The sequence below is a fragment of the Lagenorhynchus albirostris genome, chromosome 9, assembly GCF_949774975.1.
Source record: "Lagenorhynchus albirostris chromosome 9, mLagAlb1.1, whole genome shotgun sequence".
NCBI lineage: Eukaryota > Metazoa > Chordata > Mammalia > Artiodactyla > Delphinidae > Lagenorhynchus > Lagenorhynchus albirostris.
In genome coordinates this window covers 37,304,494-37,331,001 of record NC_083103.1, presented here as the reverse complement: position 1 = coordinate 37,331,001, position 26,508 = coordinate 37,304,494, and the positions used below count along the sequence as shown (strand labels likewise).

General features: G+C 38.3%; 1 protein-coding gene across 2 annotated transcripts in view; it reads right to left on the bottom strand.

Annotated features, from left to right (window-relative positions):
* The window catches only part of TSG101 (tumor susceptibility 101), a 57,463-nt gene that overhangs the window by 29,075 nt on the left and 1,880 nt on the right, over positions 1–26,508 (bottom strand). Inside the window, exons 2-7 of one of the 2 annotated variants that reach the window (XM_060159547.1) lie at positions 26,014–26,079; positions 22,219–22,303; positions 19,883–19,948; positions 16,036–16,199; positions 5,679–5,805; positions 1,904–1,970 (exon numbers count right to left, since the gene is read on the bottom strand). In XM_060159547.1, the coding sequence (XP_060015530.1) occupies positions 1,904–1,970; positions 5,679–5,805; positions 16,036–16,199; positions 19,883–19,919 (395 nt within the window). In that variant the 5' untranslated portion in view covers positions 19,920–19,948; positions 22,219–22,303; positions 26,014–26,079. The remainder of the gene's footprint in view (positions 1–1,903; positions 1,971–5,678; positions 5,806–16,035; positions 16,200–19,882; positions 19,949–22,218; positions 22,304–26,013; positions 26,080–26,508) is intronic. The other variant, XM_060159546.1, reaches the window with a different exon arrangement.

Sequence of the window (26,508 nt, the reverse complement as noted above, 5' to 3'; positions counted from 1 at the left end):
TCCCTGGTGGCACAGTGGTTGAGAATCCGCCTGCCAATGCAGGGGACATGGGTTCGAGCCCTGGTCCGGGAAGATCCCACATGCCGCGGAGCAACTAAGCCTGTGCGCCACAACTACTGAGCCTGCGCTCTACAGCCTGCGTGCCACAACTACTGAGCCCGCGTGCCACAACTACTGAAGCCCACGCGCCTAGAGCCTGAGCTCCGCAACAAGAGAGGCCACCGCAGTGAGAAGCCCGTGCACCAAAATGAAGAGTAGTAGCCCCTGCTCGCCTCAACTGGAGAAAGCCCGCACGCAGCAACAAAGACCCAACGCAGCAAAAAAAAAAAAAAAAAAAAAGAATAAAATAAATTTTTTTAAAAAAGAAACTTCTTACAAATAACCTCACAAAAGACACTTTTTTTTTTTTTTGCGGTACACAGGCCTCTCTCTGTTGTGGCCTCTCCCGTTGCGGAGCACAGGTTCTGGACGCGCTGGCTCAGCGGCCATGGCTCACGGGCCTAGCCGCTTGGCAGCATGTGGGATCTTCCCCGACCGGGGCACGAACCCGTGTCCCCTGCATCAGCAGGCGGACTCTCAACCACTGCACCACCAGGGAAGCCCACAAAAGACACTTTTAAGGTTATGTAAGATGAGTAAGATTTACATTTCTGTCAATATTTTCAGCCTTCATTTTTATCTACAAGTTTCTCTGAAGTGGCTTCATTGTTCAGAAGTCCATTTCCTTATTGTGCTTCTAATAACCATTCCCTATATGCCCAAAGTTCCTTCTTACTAGCAACTGTTCATTATAACGGCTTGTAATTTCAAGGCTTCAGATAGAATTCCATTTCTAGAACTTAATCAGAAAATTAAAGGTCTCAAGAAATCTAAAACTTACAACTTGTTTATATATAACAATCATAGGAATCTTTCTTTCTTGTCTCTGACAGATGTTCATCTAGTCTGCTTACCCAGATAAATGTGACAGAATACTTACTACCTTATAAAGCTAGTTCTTGAAATTAAGAAAGGCCCCCAAATAAATGTTTGCTAAATTTAACTTATAAGATCCTGCATATTATATATGTATATACATATATTTATTTATGGCAGGTGTTCCGGAATTCTAGCTGCATTTATCTGTGAGGTTCTATGGAGCTAAGAAGAGTTATTAGCAGGGTTAAAATTTTTTTGTTAATTTCGAGTAGCTGGAAAATTTCATCTAGGCACCAAGTATATGCCAGTCTTGCATTCTAAGTTAGCCCCAAGACCACCTTTGGAAAGTACTCCTAGATTACCCCTGGAACAGGTACACATTTAAAACATGGATTAATAATTATTTCTTATCGATTTTTCTAGTATGTATTATTCATAGACTGATTTCACTATTAATTTCATTTACCTGTTATGTTATTAACATATGGATACTAAAGGTTGGTAGTACGTGTAGTCTATGAACTGAATAAATATGGGGATGAGACTGACCCCATCATATGCACCATTAATTCATTCCCTGTAGTTTACAGAAAAGGTCAGTTTTTTAAAAAGGATATTAAAATATTTTTCTCAGTGGCTGAGGTCATCATAATTAGTATTCCATTAATTTTTCAGCCATTTACACTGGATATACAGCGTTCTTAAAAGGAAAGAAACAAGGATTTCAAGGTACAAAACTAATCAAGATTATTGTCATTTCCCCACCCCTTTCCTCTCTCTGAATAGAATGGAGCTGCATTTCTCTAAATGGAAAAAACTCCTCTTGAACTATGTATATACCATAAAATTTCAGCAATAAACTGAGTTTTACCTTCCATTAAATTGCAACCATTTTCATTTTAATGCCCTAGTTAGCACCCATTATTTTTATTCTAGATCTAACAGAATTTCTAATACAATTATTCAAAAGATAATTTTTCATTACCTGGGATTGGGAGGGTATCCGGATGGGTATGCAGAAATTCCACTTGGCATGCCTGGCATGTAGGAAGCTAAAAATAATTTTTAATATTTTAAAATAGTATGCATAGTCCTGGATATATAGGGTATCAAATAAGACACACATCACCATCAAACCACAGCAAAATTTCATACAGTTAAAGAATTCAAATCTCAGCACCAAAAACAAAACACTCCAGCCATATTAGTTCTTCACTGCAACTAATAAATAACTTCAAACCACATAACTCTAAAAGCATTAAACGTGACAATTCCAACAAGGATTAACTGGCGAACGGGTCAACCTGGTCAGCTCTTCAAGCTCTCAACGAGTCTATAACCTGAGACAGGAGCCAATTCAGTTTGGAATTTAGAGGAAGGTAAATGTGCCCTCCTCTGGTCCAAGGTCAGCTTCTTAGAAAGTGACCTCTTTATTATATCTAAGATATCTTTTGAAATTTCTTGCAAGATTATGTTGACCGATTAGCACAGCTGGTTTTGTTGGCTTGACTGAGGACTTTAAACGACTTCAAATTACTACAAGAAGTCCTAAACAAAACTTATATTCAGCCAGACTGGTTAAAACAAACAAAAGCTTGGAAATACTAGGTGGAAAAAGGTTCAAATCTAGCAAGCATAAAGAATGCTTTATATATATTTTAAAGAGAACACTAATGACAAAGAACTAGTCAGTGATGCCAAGAGGCTAACCAACATCGAGGAAGAAAAAGAGAAGAAGTTAATCTTGGCCTTAACTGAAAACAACTTGTCTGAGAATCAAATTAACCTCAGTGAAATTTTTCTCACTGAATATAATTAGCCCTTAATCCAATCAATAAATATTTTAGTGCCTTTCTGTGAAAGGCACTGGATTAAAAAAGAAAGAAAGAATGAATTCCTGGCCTCAAGTTGTTTATAGTCTAGTGAAGGAGATAAACACGAAAAGAATAAAAATACAGAGTGATAAGTGTCATGACAGGGGAAGTACAGAGTGATATATATGGGATCATACAGGAGGTAGCTAATTAAATGTAGGAGGTGGGGGTAAACAAGAGTGATCTAGTAGATGAATGGTACACAAAGGCTTGAAGAGAGAAGTGGAACACTCAAGAAGTAAACTTTTAGAGCACATAATGCAAGTGGATGGGAGAAGTATGCTGGGCTCTGACTAAGGGCCTTAAACGTCTTTATCAGAGTTGCTGAGCTTACATCCCCAAGTATCAGTGTTCATAGTCTTCTTGTTAGGATGAATCTATAGATGTCATAAGTAAATTTTTTCTTAAGTATAATTAAGCTAAGGATGATGTTCAGTGTTATTTCATAAAGGGAAAAATACCTCCCAAAATGTCATAATTGCTAGATCTCATAAAACATTTCTTCTTCCTGGGCCAAAACACAGTTGATCTTTATGAACATCAAAAGATGAGGCCACTATTAGGTGTCAGCAACATATATAGTCAATTACTAGTTTCTCTCCCCATTCTAGTTTCTCTTAAACACATATAAACTACGACTTCACAGTTATAAGCAATTTCCTCATAATTATAGGCAATTTTCCCTTCTAAGGTTCTGAAAAGCTAGTAATTTGACCAAAATCTCCAAATTTTGATTTTGGGAAACAACAAAAGTTGAGTCCAAGACTGGTAAGGAAGCAGATAATGAAGTGAAGTAATTTCAGAGCCAGAATAAAATGGAATACAAATAAGCATAATACATGGGGTTATTATAAGGATTAAATAAGAACTAATATGAAGTGCTTAGCTGTGTCTCATAGTCACCACTGAATAAATGTTGACTATTACTGTTAGTTGTCAAAAAATGAGGTTTGGGCACAACACTTTTTTAGTGTGACTTATAGCTAGCTCAAAAGTCTTCCTAAAACCAGAGATCAAAAATGTTTACAGTAGGGCTTCCCTGGTGGCGCAGTGGTTGAGAACTGCCTGCTAATACAGGGGACACGGGTTCGAGCCTGGTCTGGGAGGATCCCACATGCCACGGAGCAACTAGGCCCGTGAGCCACAACTACTGAGCCTGTGCGTCTGGAGCCTGTGCTCCACCACAAGAGACGCTGCTATAGTGACAGGCCCGTGCACTGCGATGAAGAGTGGCCCCCGCTTGCCACAACTAGAGAAAGCCCTCGCACAGAAACAAAGACCGAACACAGCAAAATAAATAAATTAATAAACTCCTACCCCCAACATCTTCTTTAAAAAAAAAAAATGTTTACAGTAATGATGATGATGATGATAATAATAATAATAGAAGTATATAATTTCTTAACTAGAAGATCATATTTAAGTATGGATCCAAATTTCTGGGCTGTTCCTTGATGTGTGGGTGTAGGACGGAATTCAGACTTTCATTACTTTGCAGTCATACATAACAATAATGAATATCATTTAAATGTATAAAAAGTATTAAAACTGTAATGGACAGACAATAAGTTGGTCTCTTTTAGTAATTTACTTATATTAGCTCTATATTGTTTAATGTGATTTATAGTGAGTGAATGCAAAATGGAAGTGTAATAGTGATCTCTTTAGTGAGGTCTCTTTCTTGAATGCTGCACTTCCAATGTTAACATAAAACTAGAAGAAATTTAGGAAAAAGATGTTGCTTAGGGGACTAACATTCTGAAAAGGTTACCTTTATCTTAAGTGGTCACTGGCTATGTTATTTGAGCAAATAAATATGAACGATGATCTAGGAAATATTTTGCATTTCAACATTAGATGGGCAAGATAATCTAACCTTGGATATTAAAGTCAACAGAATTTATTAAGATGAAAACAAATTTCTGATCCAAAAGAATCCCTAGAATCTTTATTAAAAGAGCAACAAAATGCTACAGCCAAGCTTATTCTGGGAAAGCAGAGAAGGAAAAGGAAATGGATTCAGAAAGTTCTGTTAGATTCCCATTCAGCTTGTTAGTCAAGATGCTCCTCAAGGCAGAATGGATTAAAAAGGAAGATGATAATTTTCAGTGGGAGGAAAATGAAAGCTCACATAATCTAACTTATAAGATAAATTAAGTCTGGTTAATTATCTTAAACAAAATTTGTTTTAAAAAAATCACAGCTCAAAACACAATGAACAGGTTTAGTAAAGTCAAAACAAGTAAGTACAACCAACTCTCAATTATCCAGGGTGATTTTAAAGTACCAGTAAGAATTATTTTTGAAAAACCCAGAAATAACAGAGATAATGTACACCAGTTAGGGGAGAACTGATATTGACTCCAGGCCCCCACCCTCTCCACTCAAAGTAAAATCATGAATTGGTTGTACTCAAGAGAAGAAAGCTGAGAGCTAGATGTCCATTGTGTACACCCAGAATAGCTGAATGTGAATGATATAGTTTACTTTATAATTGATTCTTATCTATAGCACTGATCCTGGAGTTGCAAACAAAAGGAGGTCAGATTGCCTTTCAAGTTGTATCTACTTCCAAACGGATCAAATAAAGCTATTCCATGGCATGCATAATTTAAAAAAAAATTCCAGCTCTATTCCAGCATTCTTTCTCCTCCATTTTGGAATCCAGCACACCCATAGTTAGATTTCTACCCACAAACGAAAGCCCAAATGCCAGTCTTTGTTGAGAATCTGTACATGCAGATGTGGGGCCTCAGAATACCTCCAAAAAATCGACTAACTTGATAAGCTAAAAAGCAAATTGAAGTCATCAAAAAAAATATTTTTACAAGATTTTGTTTTCTTTTGTTTATATGAGTTTAAAAATCAAATCTCAGTTCTACTTACTGTTTGGTGGCCCTGTTGCCTGGTATGGTGGATAGGATGCTGAAATAGTAGCACGAGAAAAGACTGGAGGTTCTTCTCCAAACACCACAATCATAACTTGAATAAGCCCCAACAAGTCTGACTGTGGCTAAAAACGGAAAACAAATTTAAGTCATTTACAGATTTACTTTTTGGCAATAAGGAAAAGTCTGGCCATTTCTTATCTGTTTTCAACTTAGCGCGACAATTTCCTTTGTAGGACCCCAAACGTGAAAATTCCATTTAATTAATTTAATACAGCTAGGTGATTTCTACTTATTATTTATGTGTAGCAAGGCTGCTACTTCATGTATATAAAAACAGCACTAGCCAAAGCAGTATACTGCAAAATTCAGATGGTATTGTTCTTCATTTGACTCCATACAGCTAACCAAAATTTATCATATTTCCAGTGGACAAATTAAGGATGCTGGTACGGTATAAACTCAGGGATGGATGTAAGCAGTAGTCACAAATATTATTTAAGGCCTTTAAAAGATAACAATGTTACCTTGGAAACACATGTTCCTAGATTAATTTTTATTAAAGATAGTATTATGAACTCTGAAATTATAAGTAGACTCCATTTTAGAAATCACTAGATTGTTGTACAAAAGATATAAATTATTAAAGGATCTTTCCTTCCAATACCATAGTTACAAAGAGAGTGCCTGTATCCCATAAAGGCTGCTAAACTTTTTTCTCAAGTACCTATTGATCACTAATTTAAGACAAACTATGCTAGGCAAAGTTGTTCAAACTGACTTATCTGATGGTTGTTTTCACCCATTATATTCTGTGTATATCTCACCTCACACACTTCATTCATTAGTTCATCAGGTTCTGAAGGATTACTCAATTATCTTGATCAGTTAATCATCTTCATAACTTCCCTTCTCCTGACAGAAGAGTTTACTAGCAGCTTTCGACTTTCCAAAGCACCAATTTTGTTCCATTCTGTCCCAACGTATGGACAGTGACAATAGATAACATTTCAGAAAGCTTCTTATGAAAACTTACTGATTCTCACTATTCCAATACCCTTCTTATGTTTGTCTGTAAACTTACACGCTGAGACAGGGAGTAAACATGTACAGTATCTGTGTAGCACCAAGGAGTGTAGGCTGGAGATTATGGCTGGTGTGTGTGTGGGGTTGCTACTGAGAATCACACAATTTAAATCTCTTGTTAATTATTTAGTCCAACAAAACTCCCTAACTAAATCATAAAATGATTTTAAAATCATGCACTTTAAAAATTGAGATAATTCACATACCATAAAATTCACCATCTAAAGGTGTATAGTTCAGGACTTCCCTGATGGTACAGTGGTTAAGAATCTGCCTGCCAATGCAGGGGACATGGGTTCGATCCCTGGTCCGGGAAGATCCCACATGCGACAGAGCAACTAAGTCCATGCGCCACAACTACTGAGCCTGCACTCTAGAGCCTGAGAGCCACAACTGCTGAGCCCATGCGCCACAACTGCTGAGCCCAAGAGCCACAACTGTAGAAGCCCACGCACCCTAGAGCCCATGTGCTGCAACAAGAGAAGCCACCATGATGAGAAGCCCGTGCACCACAAAGAGTAGCCCCCACTCGCCACAGCTAGAGAAACACTGCAGGCAGCAACGAAGACCCAATACAGCTAAGAATTTAAAAAAAAAAGTGTATAGTTCAGTGGTTTTTCTCTATCACCACTGTCTAATTCCAGAATATTGTTATCATCCTCAAAAGAAATCTATCCCTATTAGTGATCACTTCCAATTTCCCCCTCCCCTCAGCTCCTGGCAACCACAAATCTATTTTGTCATTGGATTTGCCTATTCTGGACATTTCATGTAACTGGAATCATACAATTCGTGTCTGGCTTTTTTCACCTAGCATAATATTTTCAAAGGTTAACCCATGTTTGTAGTATGAATCAGTACTCCATTTATACAGTCTTATAACCATAGTTTTGTCAAGACAAATTTTATTTTAATTCTTTACCATACCATTTCTTTCACATTAAAGTCTTTGAAGGAAGGAAAATTAATCGTTAATACCTACTTCCAGGCCTATTATAAAGCAACAGGTCATGAATATTTCAGAATGACAAATGACTAATTCAGAATGATACAGGATACAAAAAACATAGCAAGAATGTTAGTTTATTTTAGCTCAAACACCTAAGGGTCAACTGAAACATATAGTATCTTTATAAAACTTTTTTCCTATTGAAAACCCTGAAAACTTGAAGAGCAAAATTGCTTTCTTCTCTATCCCTTTTTGTTTGCTTTTCCAGCAAGCAATAAAAAGGTCAGATTTTACATTCTAAGCAGTATATGATACACGTTCAGGATTAGGATTAATAAGCAATTGAATTAGTAAGATCAAGATAAATGAGAGCAGCCCTAGTTCATGTTCTGTGCCATGCTAGATTACTACAATAGCCTTCTGTGCGGGTTCTAGTTTTACTTACTGATTATGATTGAGAGAATTTTCTATAAAAGTTCACGCTCCCCTCCCATTATACAGAGTTGTTGCTGAGAATCAGTTGCTTAGGCGGAAACTACATTTTCCAGTCCTTTTTGCAACTGGTTTTTACCAATGGACCATAAGCAGAAGAGATTTAACTTTTAAGCCAAGGTGCACAAGAAGGAGGGCCACCAATCTCTTTGCTTGTCTTCCTTGATGCGGAGGACTCTGAAGCCCCGGGAGATGGTGGCACAACAAACTGGAAAGCGCCTGGTCCCTGAAGCTCAAGTGAGGGAAAGCTGCCTGCCAGTGAGGCAGACTCCCAGTGGACTATTACGTGAGCAAGAAATTTCCAGCGTTAAGTCTCTAGTATTTGGGGTTTTATGTTTTAGAGCAGCTAGTGATTTTCAGTCAGAAAGCTAATTAATGTATTTATCTAGTACACTTCAGACATTATACCTAACAATCATTGCATTTAATGCCTTACTTTTGTTCAGAAATCTAAAATGACTCCCAGCTGCCTATTCAAGGATGAAGTCCTTAGCTAAAAATCAGGATCTTCCACGATATAACCTTGAACACCATACCAAAGTTAGCTACCCTTATGTCTTTTTTGTTAGATTTGTGGAATATAACATACATACAGAAATGTATCTAACTTTAAAGAGTAACAATAAAGAAAATATTTGTGTAGCTATCATCCAACTTAATAGAAGATTGCCAGCAACTTACAAGTTCCTGACTGCATCCCCCTCTATCTATTCTATAGAGTTACCCACTTCTCTGACTTAGCAGATAATCATTCTTTTCTTTAAACTACTACCTTATAAACAATTTTCTAAGCAGTATGTTTAATTTTTTCTGTTTCTGAACTTCATATGAATTAAATCAAACTGTGGATTCTATTGAGACTTATTTCAACAATGTAAGATACATTCCTGTTAAAGAGTACAGTTATAAATTCATTTTAATTGCTGTATGGTGTTCCACTGAATGAATACACAACTTCTTTATTCACTCTCCTGTTGTTAACAGTCATATGGGTTGTATCCAGTCTTTGGTTATTTATGCTGCCATGAACATTCTTGCTCTGTTTCCTAGTATGTATGTGCAAGCGTTACTCGTTTTTTTTGGCTGCATTGGGTCTTCACTGCTGCACGCGGCCTTTCTCTAGTTGCAGCGAGCGGGGGCTACTCTTCATTGCAGTGCGCAGGCTTCTCATTGTGGTGGCTTCTCTTGTTGCGGAGCACAGGCTCTAGGCAGGCGGGCTTCAGTAGTTGTGGCTCACGGGCTCTCAAACACAGACTCAGCAGCTGTGGCACATGGGCTTAGTTGCTCCATGGCATGTAGGATCTTCCTGGACCAGGGCTCAAACCCATGTCCCCTGCATTGGCAGGTGGATTCCCAACCACTGCGCCACCAGGGAAGCCCAAAAGGGTTACTCTTGTGCAGTAGTTATCAACTGGGGGTGCTATTTTTGTCTCCCAGTGGATATTTAGAAATGTCTAGAGACATTTTCAGTTGTCACAACTGTCATGCTACTGGCATCTTGTGGATAAAGGCCAGGGATCCTACATCCTATAATGAACAGAACAGCTCTCCCACAATAAAGAATTATCTGACCCACAATGCCAGTAGCACTGAGGTTGAGAAACCCTGCTCTAGTGTACATACCAAGGAGTGGAATTGCTAGAACATAGGGCATGGGCCCTTACAACTTTACTAGGTAATACCAAACTAATTTCCAGAGTAGTGTGTCAATTTTGCTCCCATCAGCAGTGTCTAAGAGTTCCCTTTGCTCCACATCCTTTCTAAGCCTTAGCGTTGTCAACTGGTAGTGCAAATTTAATGCACATGTAATGGTATCTCGTTATGGTCTTAATTTATATTTCCCTCACTACTAGCAGGATTAAACATCTTTCCATATGTTTACTGGCCATTAGGATTTCTCTTTTGTGAAGTACTTGTTCAAGAGTTTCATCTATTTTTCTATTGGGCTTCTTTCTTTTAATGATTCCCAAAAATTATTTTTATGTTCTGGACATTACCCTGTGGGTGTTAAAGTACTACAAGTATATTCTTTCAGTCTGTGGTTAGTCTTTTCAGTTTTTAATGTGTCTTTCATGAACAGAAGTTCTTAATCTGCATAAGCTCAAGGTAAAATTTAGTAGTCTTTTCCTTTATAGTAAAAGTTTTCCATCTTGTTAAAAAAACCCTCACCTATTACAAGATCATGAAAGGCAGTCTCCTATATTATTATTTTTTTGCCTTTCACAATCTACCTGAAATTGATTTTTGTATATTATACAAATAGGAATCTCACTGTCCCAACTCCATAACTGAGGTTAATCTTATCCCCACTTACCTACTATAACACCACTGTTATACATCAAGTGTTTATGTATAGGCATACCTTTCTTACTGTGCTTTGCTTTATTGTCCTTTGCAGATACTGCAGTTTTTACAAATTGAAGGTCTGTGGCAACCCTGCGTTGTCACGTGATGGTTAACATTTTTTTTTTTTTTTTTTTCCCGGTACGTGGGCCTCTCACTGTTGTGGCCCTTCCCATTGCGGAGCACAGGCTCCAGACGCGCAGGCTCAGCAGCCATGGCTCACGGGCCCAGCCACTCTGCGGCACGTGAGAGCCTCCCGAACCGGGGCACAAACCTGCGTCCCCTGCATTGGCAGGCGGACTCCCAACCACTGCGCCACCAGGGAAGCCCCATGGTTAACATTTTTTAACAATAAAGTATTTTTTTAAATTTATTTTCTTGAAGTATAGTTGATTTACAATGTTAATTTCTGCTGTACAGCAAAGTGATTCAGTTATACATATATATATTCTTTTTCATATTCTATTATGCTTTATTATAGGATACAACAAAGTATTTTTAATTAAGGTATGAATACTGTTTTTTTAGACACAACACTATTACACATTTAATAGACTACAGTATAGTATAAACATAACTTTTACATGCATTGGGAAACCATGCAATTTGTGTGACTCATTTTATCGCAACATTTTGCTTTACTGCAGTAGTCTGGAATTGAGTCCACAATATCTCCAAGGTATGTCTGTATAGTGGATCTTTTTTCTGGGTTATTTATTATGTTCCATCTACCCATTGGAATATTTCTCTGACAATTCCATACCATCTTAATTACTAGTTTTTTAAAATGCATTTTGATACCTCTAAGGCAAGTCCCTTCCAGCTTACTCTTCTTGGCTATTATTAATATTTGCATTTCCATATAAACTTTGGATTCAGCTTATCAAGTTCACAAAATTAACAAATATGCAAAGAAACAAACACTTCTGTTAAGAAATAGATCAGGGCTTCCCTGGTGGTGCAGTGGTTGAGAATCAGCCTGCTAATGCAGGGGACACGGATTCGAGCCCTGGTCTGGGAGGACCCCACATGCCGCAGAGCAACTAGGCCCGTGAGCCACAACTACTGAGCCTGCGCGTCTGGAGCCTGTGCTCCGCGACAAGAGAGGCCGCGATAGTGAGAGGCCCGCACACCGTGATGAAGAGTGGCCCCCGCTTGCCACAACTAGAGAAAGTCCTCGCACAGAAATGAAGACACAACACAGCAAAAATAAATTAATTAATAAACTCCTACCCCCAACGTCTTCTTTAAAAAAAAAAAAAAGAAATAGATCAATTTGTAGAGAACCAACATATTTATAATACTGAGTCTTCCAATCCATGAAAAAGGTTCTCTTTTTTTGACTTAAGTCTTCTCTAGTATCTTTCAATAAAATTTGGAATTTTCTCCATAATGGATTTGTACATCTTTTGTAAGGTTTATTCCTACGTCAACAGCATTAAAAATATAAACTATTCGTAAACCAGTTCATTAATTCTCTATTCTGCTAAGTCTAATCTGCTATTAAACCCATCTATTGAGTTTTTGTGGGTTTTTAAATTTATTTTATTTATTTTGGCTGCGTTGGGTCTTCGTTGCTGCGCGCGGGTTTCTCTAGTCGCGGAGAGTGGGGGCTACTCTTCGTTGCAGTACGTGGGCTTTTCATTGCAGTGGCTTCTCTTGTTGCAGAGCACGGGTTCTAGGTGCGTGGGCTTCAGTAGTTGCAGCACGTGGGCTCAGTAGTTGTGGCTTGCAGGCTCTAGAGCACAGGCTCAGTAGTTGTGGCACACGGGCTTAGCTGCTCCATGGCATGTTGGATCTTCCCAAACCAGGGCACGAACCTGTGTCCCCTGCATTGGCAGGCGGATTCTTAACCACTGTGCCACCAGGGAAGTCCCTCTATCGGGTTTTTAATTTCTATTATTCTATTTTTCAGTTGTAAGGTTTCTATTTGGTTCATTTTAAATATAATTATAATTAGTTCTCCATATTGAACATACTAATCACAATCATTTTCAAGTCTGTGTCTGATAACTGGGTTACCTGGGGGGTGGTATCCTGTTTCTACTCTTTTTTCCCCTCTTTGTCCTATCTCTTGATGTACTTGATAATTTTAAATTGTACACCTGACACTTCGTGAAAAATTAGACAGGCTCTATATATTATCTCCTTCCAGCAACAGTTCACTCTATCCTATGGCCGGCAGATACCATGAGAATCACCTTAATATAATCAGGCACTGAACTGATTCAAGGGTGGAGTTTTACAGGGCTCATTCTGCCTGAGTTCCCACTCATGGGGTGTATTCCTCTAGTGGTGCCAACTGAGAGCCTAGGATGTTTACTCATACCCCTCCTCCTTGTGAGTGGTTCCAAACTCATACTGCCTCCTCAACCTAAGACTGCTGAGAACTTGGCTATGAATTTCAGAGGCTTTCTGCTTAGCTTTTTAGCATCTTGTCTTTGAAATGTAGGAATTCAGCATATCCCTTGAGGGGGAAACTCAAATTATCTGGCTCACTTCTTTGTAGCTTCCTTTTCTCCCAAATCTTGGCTCCTAAGATATCGGCTGCCTGGCAGACAGAACAGCAACTGTTGTCTTTTCAGCCCTGTGAGACTGTTAGAAACTGTGCAGTCTTCTTTGCCTCTAGCTAATGCCCTCTGCCCAGATTCTCAGCCTCTCACTCTGTACCAAGAATCAGTAAATACTCTTAGGGAAAACTGGCAGAATGTTGACTCATCTCTTTGCAGCAAGGATCTTGGCCCTTCAAGTCCTAATTGCCTCAACAGTTCTCCAAAGCCTTCCTCAGACGTTGTTTGTACTTTGGCTTTTCCAGCATTTTTTTGGATAGAAACTGCCAGAGCTATACCATCAGAGGCAGAAACAGAAGTTTCTTACTAGTATTACTTCTTGATAGGAACACTTTTAGTAATGAGATTTGAACAGTTTCACAATTATATGCCACCAGTATACTATTGGGTTGGCCAAAGTGTCTTCTGTTTTTAAGTAAAAATAAAAGGCACATTTTTCATTGTCACCAAGAACTTTATTGAACAATGTTGTCATCCTTTTGTTCCACTACCTTCTGCCATTTTTCAGGCAACTTCATAATTCCATATTCCCAAAACGTTTTATCTTTTTGAGCAAAGAACTGTTCCAGATGCCTTTTACAGTCTTCCAGGGAATTGAAATTTTTTCCATTAAGAGAATTTTGTAAAGACTGAAATCAATGGAAATCTGAAGGTGCAATGTCTGCTAAATATGGAGGATGAATCAGAACTTCCCAGCCAAGCTGTAACAGTTTTTGCCTGGTCTTCAAAAAACACGCCATCTTGCGTTATCCCGATGGAAGATTATGCGTTTCCTGTTGACTAATTCTGGACGCTTTTTGTTGAGTGCTGCTTTCAGTTGGTCTAACTGGGAGCAGTACTTGTTGGAATGAATCGTTTGGTTTTCCAGAAGGAACTCATAATAGAGGATTCCCTTCCAATCCCACCATATACAAAACATCACCTTCTTTGGATGAAGACCGGCCTTTGGTTGGTTGGTGGTGGTTCATTTTGCTTGCCTACGATCTCTTCCGTTCCACATTATTGTACAGTATCCACTTTTCACCTCCTATCACAATTTATTTTAAAAACGGAACGTCTTCATTACGTTTAAGTAGAGAATCGCATGCGGAAATACGGTCAGGAAGGGTTTTTTTGCTTAACTTACGTGGAACCCAAACATCAAAGCGATTCACATAACCAAGCTGGTGCAAATGATTTTCAGTGCTTGAGTTGGATATTTTGAGTATGTTAGCTATCTCCCGCGTCGTATAATGTTGACTGTTCTCAATTAACGTCTTGATTTGATTGCTATCAACTTCAACTGGTCTACCCGACATGCAGCATCATCCAGCGAGAAATCTACAGCATGAAACTTCGCAAACCACTTTTGACACGTCTGATCATCACAGCATCTTCTCCATACACTGCACAAATCTTTTTGTGCGTTTCAGTTGCATTTTTACCTTTCATGAAATAATAAAGCATAATATGCCAAAAATGTTGTTTTTCTTCCATCTTCAATATTAAAATGAATGGCTACACAAAAATTCACCAATTTTGATGTCTTTTTTTTTTTTTTTTTTTTTTTTTTGCAGTACGCGGGCCTCTTACTGTTGTGGCCTCTCCCGTTGCGGAGCACAGGCTCTGGATGCACAGGCTCAGCAGCCATGGCTCACGGGCCTAGCTGCTCCGCAGCATGTGGGATCTTCCCGGACCGGGGCATGAACCCGTGTCCCCTGCATCGGCAGGCAGACTCTCAACCACTGCGCCACCAGGGAAGCCCGATGTCTTTTTTTAAATGCACGTTGATAGGACAGCTATCACATACAATCTAACAAAATTGTTTCAAATGAAGTTAAAGACAACTAAGTGCTACTAAAGGCATCTTACGGAAAAAAACAACTGAACCTTTTGGCCAACCCAATATACATATTTTTTTAAATAAATTTATCTATCTATCTATTTATGGCTGCGTTGGGTCTTTTTTGCTGCGCGTGGGCTTTTTCTAGTTGCAGCAAGTGGGGGCTACTCTTTGTTGCAGTGCGTGGACTTCTCACTGCACTGGCTTCTCTTGCTGTGGAGCAGGGGCTCTAGGCACACAGGCTTCAGTAGTTGTGGCTCACGGGCTCAGCAGTTGTGGCTCGCGGGCTCTAGAGTGCAGGCTCAGTAGTTGTGGTGCACGGGCTTAGCTGCTCCGCAGCATGTGGGACCTTCCCGGACCAGGGCTTGAACCCATGTTCCCTGCATTGGCAGGTGGATTCTTAACCACTGCACCACCAGGGAAAGCCCCCCAATATTTTTTAAATGCATTTCCCATATGTGAATTCTATCTATTCTTAAAGGTTCAACTCAAGCAAATAAAATAGCGACTATGTGTATTCTATAAACTACCAAGCTCTATAGAAATATATGTTTCATTTATTTATTTATTCTTGTAAATTTATTTACTTATTTATTATTTATTTTTGGCTGCGTTGGGTCTTCGCTGTGGCACGGGGGCTTTCTCTAGTTGTGGCAAGCAGGAGCTACTCTTCGTTGTGGTGCATGGGCTTCTCATTGCAGTGGCTTCTCGTTGCGGAGCAGGGGCTCTAGGAACATGGGCTTCGGTAGTTGTGGCATGTGGGCTCAGTAGTTGTGGCTCACGGGCTCTAGAGTGCAGGCTCAGTAGTTGTGGCATGTGGGCTTAGTTGGTCCACGGCATGTGGGATCTTCCCGGACCAGGGCTTGAACCCGTGTCCCCTGCATTGGCAGGAGGATTCTTAACCACTGCACTACCAGGGAAGTCCAGATATATTTCTTTTAAAGAGCTTTTTTGAATTACCCAGCTCAGTGATTAGTGATCTTATGTGAATTTATTCTCCTTTAATCCTCCTTGAGCGTTAACAGAAAGTAAATGCTAGTGAACAAAATATATAAAATACAACGAATTCTCAGAACACTCTGTTAATACTTACGTGTTTCCATTCATGTAGATAAGGAAGATATATCTTCCCGTTAGCATCCACATGCTTTCCTGTTTTAATAGTCATTGAACTAGTAGGCTTAACAAAACAGATAGGGGGATTATATGGGTATGTGTCCAGCAGCCACAGGCATATTGGAATATTATATGTAGTACCTGAGAGAGAAAGAGAAACTTCAGTTACTCTACTTTTATTATTTTTCAATAATGGCTTAGTAGGTAAGCAACAAAGAGCTACAACTAAGCAACACTTTTTTAAAAAAACACAACAAATATTTTATGTTTCAAAGTTCTGTTTAACATCAGTTTCTCAAATTTTCAGTTGGTAAAATACATGAGCAGGATTAAGGAGCTAATTAATCACTACTCTGCCAGTGTAGTAAGTGTACTTACTGCCATAAAAACGTTATTCACAAATTATCTTTTGGTTCAAGCCATTCTTTGTTATTTGACTCTTGTCACTTCAGTTAATAAAGTTCACTGGTAAAGGATATAGAAGGAAGACCACAGACAACGGTGTCCTTTCGGAAAGTGGTATGCTAGACTTTAAATTCCCTTGCCGAAAGTCACACTGTAAGACCTAATTCAAGTGTCAAACAGATGCTGACTGGGGGCCACAGCTTGACCAATGAATATGGCATTTTCAGTGGTAGTTTCACAATCAATGATGTCATCCCCCTATTTTTGCTTTATGTAATAGAATCTCTCTCAGTTGAGAAATTTGACTGTATATAGTCAAAATGAACAGTGTTTCAAAGGATCTGATAGTTAACATATTGAACATAAATCAAAGACTTTTCTTCCTAAGGTTAAAGACCAGTGTCCCAAGCAACCATTTGAATCACCTAACATAATTCAGATACATTTCCCCCACTCAGAAACAGTTTTACTTCATAAAAGTATATACACATAAAATTCACTTAAAGAAATCAGACAGTTATGGGACTTCGGATTTATTTTTTACCCAAAAGTACTTCTAGAATGAAAAAAAAAGACTCCAATAAAATATATCTTAATACATAAAACATAACTTTATTTCCACCATCTAGAATTCTTTGCTTTGTAAAAATGATGGATTCTCTAGAATTACTCAGGCTTAGGAACTGTGCCGTACAAAAAAATGGTGAAGGAACAAAGGTTTAGTTTAAATAAAATTTACATGTATGTATGCATGTATGTGTGTGTGTGTTTGTGTGTGTGTGTGTTTGTGTGTGTGTATGAAAAAGAGAACCCTTGTGCACTGCTGATGGGAATATAAATTGGTGCAGCCACTATGGAAAACAGTATGGAGATTACTTAAAAATTAAAAATAGAACTACCATATGATCCAGCAATTCTACTTCTGGTTATTTATCTGAAGAAAATGAAAACACTAATTTGAAAAGATATATGCACTCCTATGTTCACTGCAACATTATTTACAATAGCCAAGATATGGAAGCAACCTAAGTACCCACTGATAGATGAATGGATAAAGAAGATGTGGTATACATATACATAAAGGAGTATTACTGAGCCATAAAAAAGAATGAAATCTTGCCGTTTGTGACAACATGGATAGACCTAGAGGGTATTATGCTAAGTGAAATAAGTCAGACAGAGAAAGACAAATACTGTATGATTTCACTTATATGTGGAATCTAAAAAACAAAACAAATGAACAAACAAAACTAAACAGAAACAGGCTCATAGATACAAAGAAGAGGTGGTTGCCAGAGGGGAAGAAGGTGGGAGAAGAGAAACAGGTGAGGAAGATTAAGAGGTACAAACTTCCATCTGTAAAATAAATGAATCACAGTATGATATGTACAGTGTGGGGAATACTGTCAATAATTATGTAATGTTTTGTATGGTGACAGATGGTAACTAGATTTATCATGTTGATCATTTTGAGAGGTACAGAAATATCAAATCACTATGTTCTATAACAGAAACTAACACAGTGTTATAGGTCAATTATACTTCAAACACACGCAGATAAACAAACAAACAGAAAAAGAGATCAAATTTGTGGTTATCAGAGGTGAGGGCTGGGGGGAAGGGATAATTGTAGGATAGTAGACATGAGGTACAAACTTCCAGTTATAAAAAAGCAAGGGCACCTCCCTGGTGGTGCAGTGATTAAGAATCTGCCTGCCAATGCAGGGGACACAGGTTTGTACCCTGGTCCTGGAAGATCCCACATGCCATGGAGCAACTAAGTCCATGTGCCACAACTACTGAGCCCAGGTGCCACAACTACTGAAGCCTGTGCGCCTAGAGCCCATGCTCTGCTACAAGAGAAACCACTGCAATGAGAAGCCCACGCACCGCAACAAAGAGTAGCCCCTGCTCGCCGCAACTAGAGAAAGCCCGCGAGCAGCAACGAAGACCCAACGCAGCCAAAAAAAAAAAAAAAAAAAAAAGTTAAGTACTGGGAATGTAAGGTACAACATGATAAATGTTATGAACACTGCTGTATGTTATATATGAAAGTTGTTGAGAGTAAACATCGCAACTTGATGAAAACTTAAGAATTTCACCACAAGGGAAAAATATTTTTTTGTTTCTCTAATTTTGTATCTATATGACAGATGTTCACTAAGCTTACTGAGGTAATCATTTCTTGATGTATGAAGTCAATCATTACGCTGTATATCAAACTTATATAGTGCTATATGTCAATTACATCTCAATAAAACCAGAAGAAAAAAAATAATAAATGTCTTTAATTATGTCTACGATAGTCTTCTGCCTCCTTCTCTCCCCCACATACCTTTTTCCCTCACCAGAGCTTACTTCCTGGGGTAAAGGAAAAGTCAGTAATCCTGAAGTTTACTCGTATTTGCTCTATAAAATGCTGATGCTCAAGTGTTTTTTCCCTCTGCCTGGGATGTCCATTCTGTTATGAATGGTTCACTCATCCTTTAACACCAAATTGAACGTCATTTCTTTGATGACCTTCCCACGTGTTCTTGTTCTCTATAATCTCACAGCACCTTTATATTTCATTATTCTATAATGGGTATAGAATAGTGTAAATATCTATTCCCTGTTTCCCCTATTTGTGTATGTTCATCCAGGGAAGGTACATCCTTTATTCACCTTTGTATCCCTAGCCCTTTTCCCCCACGCATAGCAGGTACTATATAAAATCAATGGGTAGGTTACTGAGACACAGGTCTTAGCTAGTCACAAGGAATAACTAACAGAGCTGTCCACAGTTGCTCATGAAGCTGAATGCTCCATTATCATTGTAAGTCTTCCAGCAGAGGGTGGCTGACTGAGATGTAATTATCCATCATCAGCATTACAACCATAAATAATAGCTACTTTTGATATACCAGCCTCTGTGCTAAGTCCTTTACATACATTATTACAAATGAATTCTTCTTTGAGTTAGGTACTATTATCCAAATGTTACAGATGCCCATTGTCACAAAACTAATAGATTACAGAGGGAGAACTAAAACCCTACTCTGCCCTGACTGTAAAGCCTCTATCTTAGTCACTATACTATACAGCTTCCCATTGTCAGATAAGTTTGAGTAGGGTGGGAGCTGAACTAGGGGGCAGCTAAGATCCCTTTCTAGTTCTAAGATTCTCTGATTCTATCAAACAAACTCTTCTAGTGCACTGAGGCACTTATTTGTTGATATATCTTGGTAAGGAAGTAGGGGAAAAAAGATGAAAATATGAGGTGCTGCTGCCAAATGAAGTTCACTTAGAATAGGAGGTGAAGTTTCTGTATTATCATGAAAGTCACAAAAAAGCAAGCTTAATTACCTACAATTCTTTGGCAACTAAATGTGAATTAAAATGCATCTATGCTGGAAACACGAATCACATAAGACATTTACCTCTATAAGGCACAGGAATCGTTCCAGTGAGGTTCATTAGTTCCCTGGAACTGCCATCATTAAAAACTGAAAGGTAAGAATAATGAGTTAATCAACAAGCATTCTCACAGATGCTCCCACGTAAGTTATTCTTATGTTTCAGAAACAGTTAAAACGCATTATTACCCTTGAAAGGACTAACTTGTTAATGTTCATACATTTTGTCCAATAATAAAGTATCCTTTGTTGATTCACTTAATGGGATCAGCTTTGAATGAGTAAAGATGCTATGAATTACTTGGAAAAATAAATGTTAATGCTACAGTCCCAATAAATATGAGCTCTGGATCCCCAACCAACATGATTATAAAATTACTTAAAAATCACTATTAACTGACACCATATTAAATATTAACCTAATATTTTCAGATGTTTATTCCCACTCACTGTCATTCTCAATCCCAATGTAGTATCCCACAGTATGAAAAAGGAAAAAAGTTTTCAGTCAAATACGGACATCTTCTTTTAATACAAATATTTCTCACATCGCAGAAGTTTTCCTACCTGTAATTGACTGAATAACCAGGGCACATACTTTGTGTTACATGGACTGCTATTATCTGTAATAATGATTTGGAATTAACACTATTACATAGAGGAAAGGCTGTAATGTGCAGTACAAGAACACAGAACTGTACTGTTGACCTCAGTTCTTTTACCTACTATTGACAATTATAAACTGTGCTGTAATTTATTCTGATTTTGTATTTTTAAAAGACCACCGTATTTAATTTTAGGGTTATATTTACTCTAAAAGCAAGTTGATGACAATGGTTTAGACTTGGTCCAGCCTGTGTGGCTGTATATATAATATTTGTTCAATGATGTTGGAATCTTTGTCAGTTTATTTTGTTGTTGTTGTTGTTGTTTTGGGTTTTTTTTTGCGGTACGCGGGCCTCTCACTGCTGTGGCCTCTCCCGTTGCAGAGCACAGGCTCCGGACGCGCAGGCTCAGCGGCCATGGCTCATGGGCCCAGCCGCTCCGTGGCATGTGGGATCCTCCTGGACCGGGGCATGAACCCGTGTCCCCTGCATCGGCAGTCAGACTCTCAACCACTGCGCCACCAGGGAAGCCCCCTCTTTGTCAGTTTTGATCAACATTTATTCTTTTAGTATTCAGTAAAAACTATACACTTACCATAAAATTCTAGCCTTTGTCACTTTATTTCCCCATTGAAGCCATTTTTAAATTAACTCTGATTTTGGTAATATGAGTTTTTTTGCAGATCTAAATACCATAGTACAGTATGTGGACAGGAAGGAGAATTATGCCCTAGTTTGGGAGAGGACTTCCGGTTCATGACTTTGTTGTTCAGGATATTCAGGATTGATTCCCGCTCTGCTGCCTCTCACTAGGCTCCTGTTTACAAAGCCCTGGAGATGAGTGGGGTTTAGAGTGAGAGTCTCAGCTACAAAATTCAGCTCTTTGCCCTCATTGCCAAGGGCCTCACAATGGGCAGGAGGCAGCATGGGTTTCCCTTGGCCCTGGCACATTTGGTGTTTACCAGGAGACGGGGTTGGAGAGATTAGGTTAGGATTGGTGGGGCCAAAAAGACTGTTTTAAAAAAAGCAAACCAAAAAAAACCCTCTGAATATTGTCATTTCTTACTTAAATCACAACTTTATTTCATCTCAATAGAAGGTGGACACAAATTGTCACCTACCTACTCTACGGAATTAAGGACAATAGTTTTTAAGTGTTTTCTTCATCTATAAAATGAAAAGGATAGTCCAGAATATAGTTTTACAAAATGTGTTCCTAAGAATATAAAGAGATGCTCTAGAGAGAAAAAAGGTTCACTATTTAATTAACTTTAGAATATACTGAACAATGTATTATCTTCTCTCCCCCCTTGGTGAGGCATAATGACACATTAGCATATTAAAGGCTCTGAGAAATCTTGTTGTAAAGAAACCCATTTAATTTTGTTTAATCTGTAAGTGCTCAAACTTAACCTCAGAATCCCCTCTACCCATGCCCCCAAAGCAACATTCTTCACAACTATGTATACTATTTTGGGAAATGATGGACTAAACTATTTTTAACATCACCTCTAATTCTAAATTTGCATTAGTTCTATGTTAGAGTAGTATATTAAAACTTAAAATAACTAAACAAATGTAAGATGTTATTATTAGATCTTGTAATTTCCTATCTCTCACAACTTTTTTTAGGTGAAGGTTAGTCCTACAATGAAAAAACCAACAAACTTAAAGGGAAAATGGGAAACCTACAATTATTAACAAAAAGAGTAAACTCAAAGTATAGTACTTGATATTTTTATTATATAAACTCACCATATGAATCCAATACAGGTTTGAGATCTTTGTATAAAGTAATAACACTGACAGTTTCACGTACAGTTAGGTCTCTGTATTTGTACTGAAAAGGAAAATTACAAATGAATTTAGTTTAAAACCAATGCACATATTTTACTGCTAGGTTAATTTTCTTATTAATAGCACTCTTCTTAAAAGTATAATGGTTCTGAGTGATCATTAACATTAATTAAATAAAGACTGAAAGAACCTCAGTAGCTTTTTCTCCTGCCACCTATTCAAACTTTTACCTCCATTTTAGCTCTTTTTCCAACTTAAAAGGTCCTCCGCCAAATCAAATCTTAATCATTCTCAAAGACCTAGTTTACATCACTTTCCTTCTCAATGAATCCTTTTCCAGACTTCCCTTTAGCCCAAAACGATCTCTCCCTCTCCAGCATTCATCGTCAATACTATTTTGCAATTTACCATGTGCTGTATTGTATTCTCATACCCCTGCCTTGTACCACTCCAGTCCAGGAAAACTAGGAACCTTGCTTACACACTCTTAGCAGATTAGGAAATCAGGAGATGGGGATCCCCATCTGTTCACAACACACTGAAGCTCACCAGCTGACAAGCTCCATTCATGCACAAAGCTTTCAATCAATCACCTTTTAGTGCTTCTCTCTTAAAAAGGAACAGTCACTATTCCAAAAAGAAAGACTCCAAGAAACATGTCACAGACGGAAACGGAAAGAAGGAACTAAGAATAAAAATAATGCAAGGAGCAGAAGAAAACTTCAAAAAGAATTAGCATTAAAAATTTCAAAGAAAGAAGAAATGATATTGTATCCATAAAACAAGAACACTCAGAAAAGGACTCTTGGACATAAAAAAAAGTGAGAGTAGAAATAAAACATCTAATAGAAGGATTAGAATATAAAGTCAAAGAAATCTCAGAGACCAGCACAAAAGACAGTGATAGACAATAAGGGAGAAAATACAAGAAAAATTAGGAAATAAATCCAGGTCTACTCAAAGGCATCTCTTCAGCAGTTCTTGACCTCTTTTGTCCTGAAGCACCAACTTTTCCATGCTATGGGATCACTACTATTACCACACACATATTTTTCTTTCTCCTGTCTTATTCACACAAAAACATTCCTTACCTCCCTTCCCCCTCCACCTACAACCAAACTTCTCTCAGTTCCCCTTTACAGCAAAAACTCCTGCAAGGAGCTTCCTACTTTTGCTGTCCGTAATTGCTCTCTTCCTACTCTCTCCTCTTAAAGCTTTTTATTATGGAACATTTCAAAGGTATCCAAAAGTAGAACAGTATAATAAATCCCCTGCTTCAGCACTACACCCAGCTTCAACAATCAACTCATAGCCAATCTTATTTAATCTATAATCTCATTCACCTTTCCCTCCTCCTGTATTATTCTGAAGCAAATGGTAACATCATATCCTATTACCCATAAATATTTTAGTACGTATCTTTAAAAGATAAGAACTTTAAAAAAAAGCCTACAATACTATTATCACACTAAAATAATCACTATTTCCTTATATCATAAAATATGCAGTCTCATGTCATTTTTGTTGTTGTTGTTTGAATGGAGATCCAAATAAAGACCACATATTTCAATGTGAAAATGTCCTTTAGGCCTCTTTTAATCTACAGATTCTCTCCCACCCCTCTTTTCTGATAATAGCCTTACTGAGATATAATTCACATACCACATAATTCACACATTTAAAGTGACTTACGTAAGGCTCAGTGGCTGTTAGTACATTCAGAGTTGTACAACCGCCACCACTATCAATTTTAGAACATCTTCATCACCCCCAAAAGAAATGCACAACCTGTAGCAATCACCCACTCACTCCACCAGCGACATCCCCTTTCACCCTAGACAACTGCTAATCTACTTTGTTTCTATCAATTTGCCTATTCTGGACATTTCATATAAATGGAATTATATAGTCTGTGGTCATTTATGACTACCTTCTTTCACTTAGCAGGTTTTCAAGGTACATTCATGTTGCTGAATAATATTCCATTATATGGATATAACACATTTTAACTACTCATCAGTGGGTCCATTTCTATTTTAACCCCTTCAAACTTACTTGTTGAAGAAATCGGTTCATTTGTCCTATAGAAGCTCCCACAGTTTGGATTTTGCTAACTGCGTCCCCTTGGTGTAGTTTAATATGTATGTTCCTATTTCCTTTGTATTTCTTGTGAATTAGTAGTTGGATCTGGAAGTTATGATCTTTTTCATGATTTTTTTCTAAATTTTACTTTTTTTTTTCCTCCACTGTCTTCCCCTCTCTCTGGCAAGATCATTTCACAGATGATGGTGTTTTTCCATCAAGTAGCATATGACATCTAGGTATCTCTCCGTGATGTTAACCACTGATGCTCAAAGACTAGACCCATTCTCTTCAAACCCACTCCAATCAGGGTTTTCCACTTTCACTGAAATTGCTCATTAACGTCACCAGTAACTGCCACACATGGCCATATGCAATGGCCAATCCTCAGTCTTCATCTTACTTAACCTATCACAGCAGCATTTGACCAAGTCAATTCCTTCCTCTTAACACATGTTCTTCACTTGATTTGCAGGACACCACTGCTGCTTTTTCTCCTCTCTGTGTCTACCCCTTCTCAGTGTCTTTGCTGGTTCTTTCTCTTCTCCTAACCTCTTATCTTAATAATATTGAGCCCCAGGGCTCAGTCCTTGGTCCTCTTCTTTATCTCAACTCACTCCTTTGGTGATCTCCATGCATGGCTTAAAATAACATTTATACACTGATAACTCCCAAATTTAAAAATTTGAGTCTGAACCTCTTTCCTGAACTCCAGACACGTATATCCAATTACCAATTTGATATCTCCACTTGGATATCTAATGAATGTCAAATTTAACATGATCAAAATTGAACTCCTTATCTTCCCCCCAAAATCTATGCCTCTTACAGTCTTTCATGTCTGTATCCTTCTAGTTGCTCAGGACAAAAGCTTTGACATTATCCTGGATGCTTCTCTTTCCTACACATCCACAGTGAGTCTGTCGGAAAACCCTGTTAGCTCTACCTTCAAAAATATCCAGAACCTGATCACTCCTCACTATCTTCATAGCTACACTTAGGTTACTACAACTGCCTCCTTGGAGTTGTCTCTGCTTCCACTCGACTGAACCTCCTACAGTCTAGTCTCAGCACAGCAGCTAGAGCTATACTGTTAACAGATCAGGGGCTTCCCACCATACTCCAAGTACAAGTAACAGATCAGGGGCTTCCCACCATACTCCAAGTAAAAGCCAAAGTGCTTACAGTGGCCTGCAAGACCCTCCAAAATCTACCACCCCTTTATTCAGCACTGTTTCCCCTTGCTCACTCCAGTCCAGCCCCCTTAGCTCCCTTTGCTGTTCCTCTATCATGCATGACAAGCTTCTGTCTCAAGACCCTTATGCTTGTTTTTCCTTCTTCCTGGAATGTTCTTACTCCAGATTGTTCCAGTTTGCTTCCTCACCTCTTTCAGGTCTTGCTCATAGACCTCAGGAAGGCCTTCCTTTACTACTCTCTAAAATTGCAACCTATCCTATTCTCACATTTGAGCACTCTATTACCCTTTCCTGCTTTACTTTTCTCCAAAGTACTTAACACCTTCTAACATGCTACTTACTTAATGTACTTACTGAGTTGTTTGTTGCCTTCTAATAGAATTTAAATTCCACACTTTCTGTTCACTGTTGTATCCCTAGAATCTAAAACAGTGTGAAGTGCATTACAATCTTTAATGTGCCAGCTCTCTCCTACCTAGTTAGTAGTGACTCCACCTCTAGGAATGCTGTAGATGTAGCATGTAAGAATACAGGTAGTTGTCTGTATGAAAAATATAAAAGTTATTTGTGTAAAGCAAGATGGACCAATAGTATAAATATACCTCTCTTAACTGCAAAAACAATGACAGAGAGGTTGTTAAACTAAAAGCTGTATTTAAGTTGGGAGCTAAAATAAATGTGCAAAGGAAAAAAATACCTGTAGTAATATATCAAAAGATAATATACTGTTCTATGTCAGTTATACCTCAAAAAAGACATAAGTAAAAGCAGGTGGCCCAAAGTAACATGTTGGGTGATGGAAATCCCAGAATCAGATAAAGAGTAAAAGACCATCACCCTAGCAATGTGTCCAAGGTCCTGGCTACCAATGCCTACACTGGACCACACCCAACTGAAAGGATAACAGCTGAAGCCAGCCCTCCACCAGGAGGAAGAAATTCCACAAATTGCTTCTATTATCCTACTTACT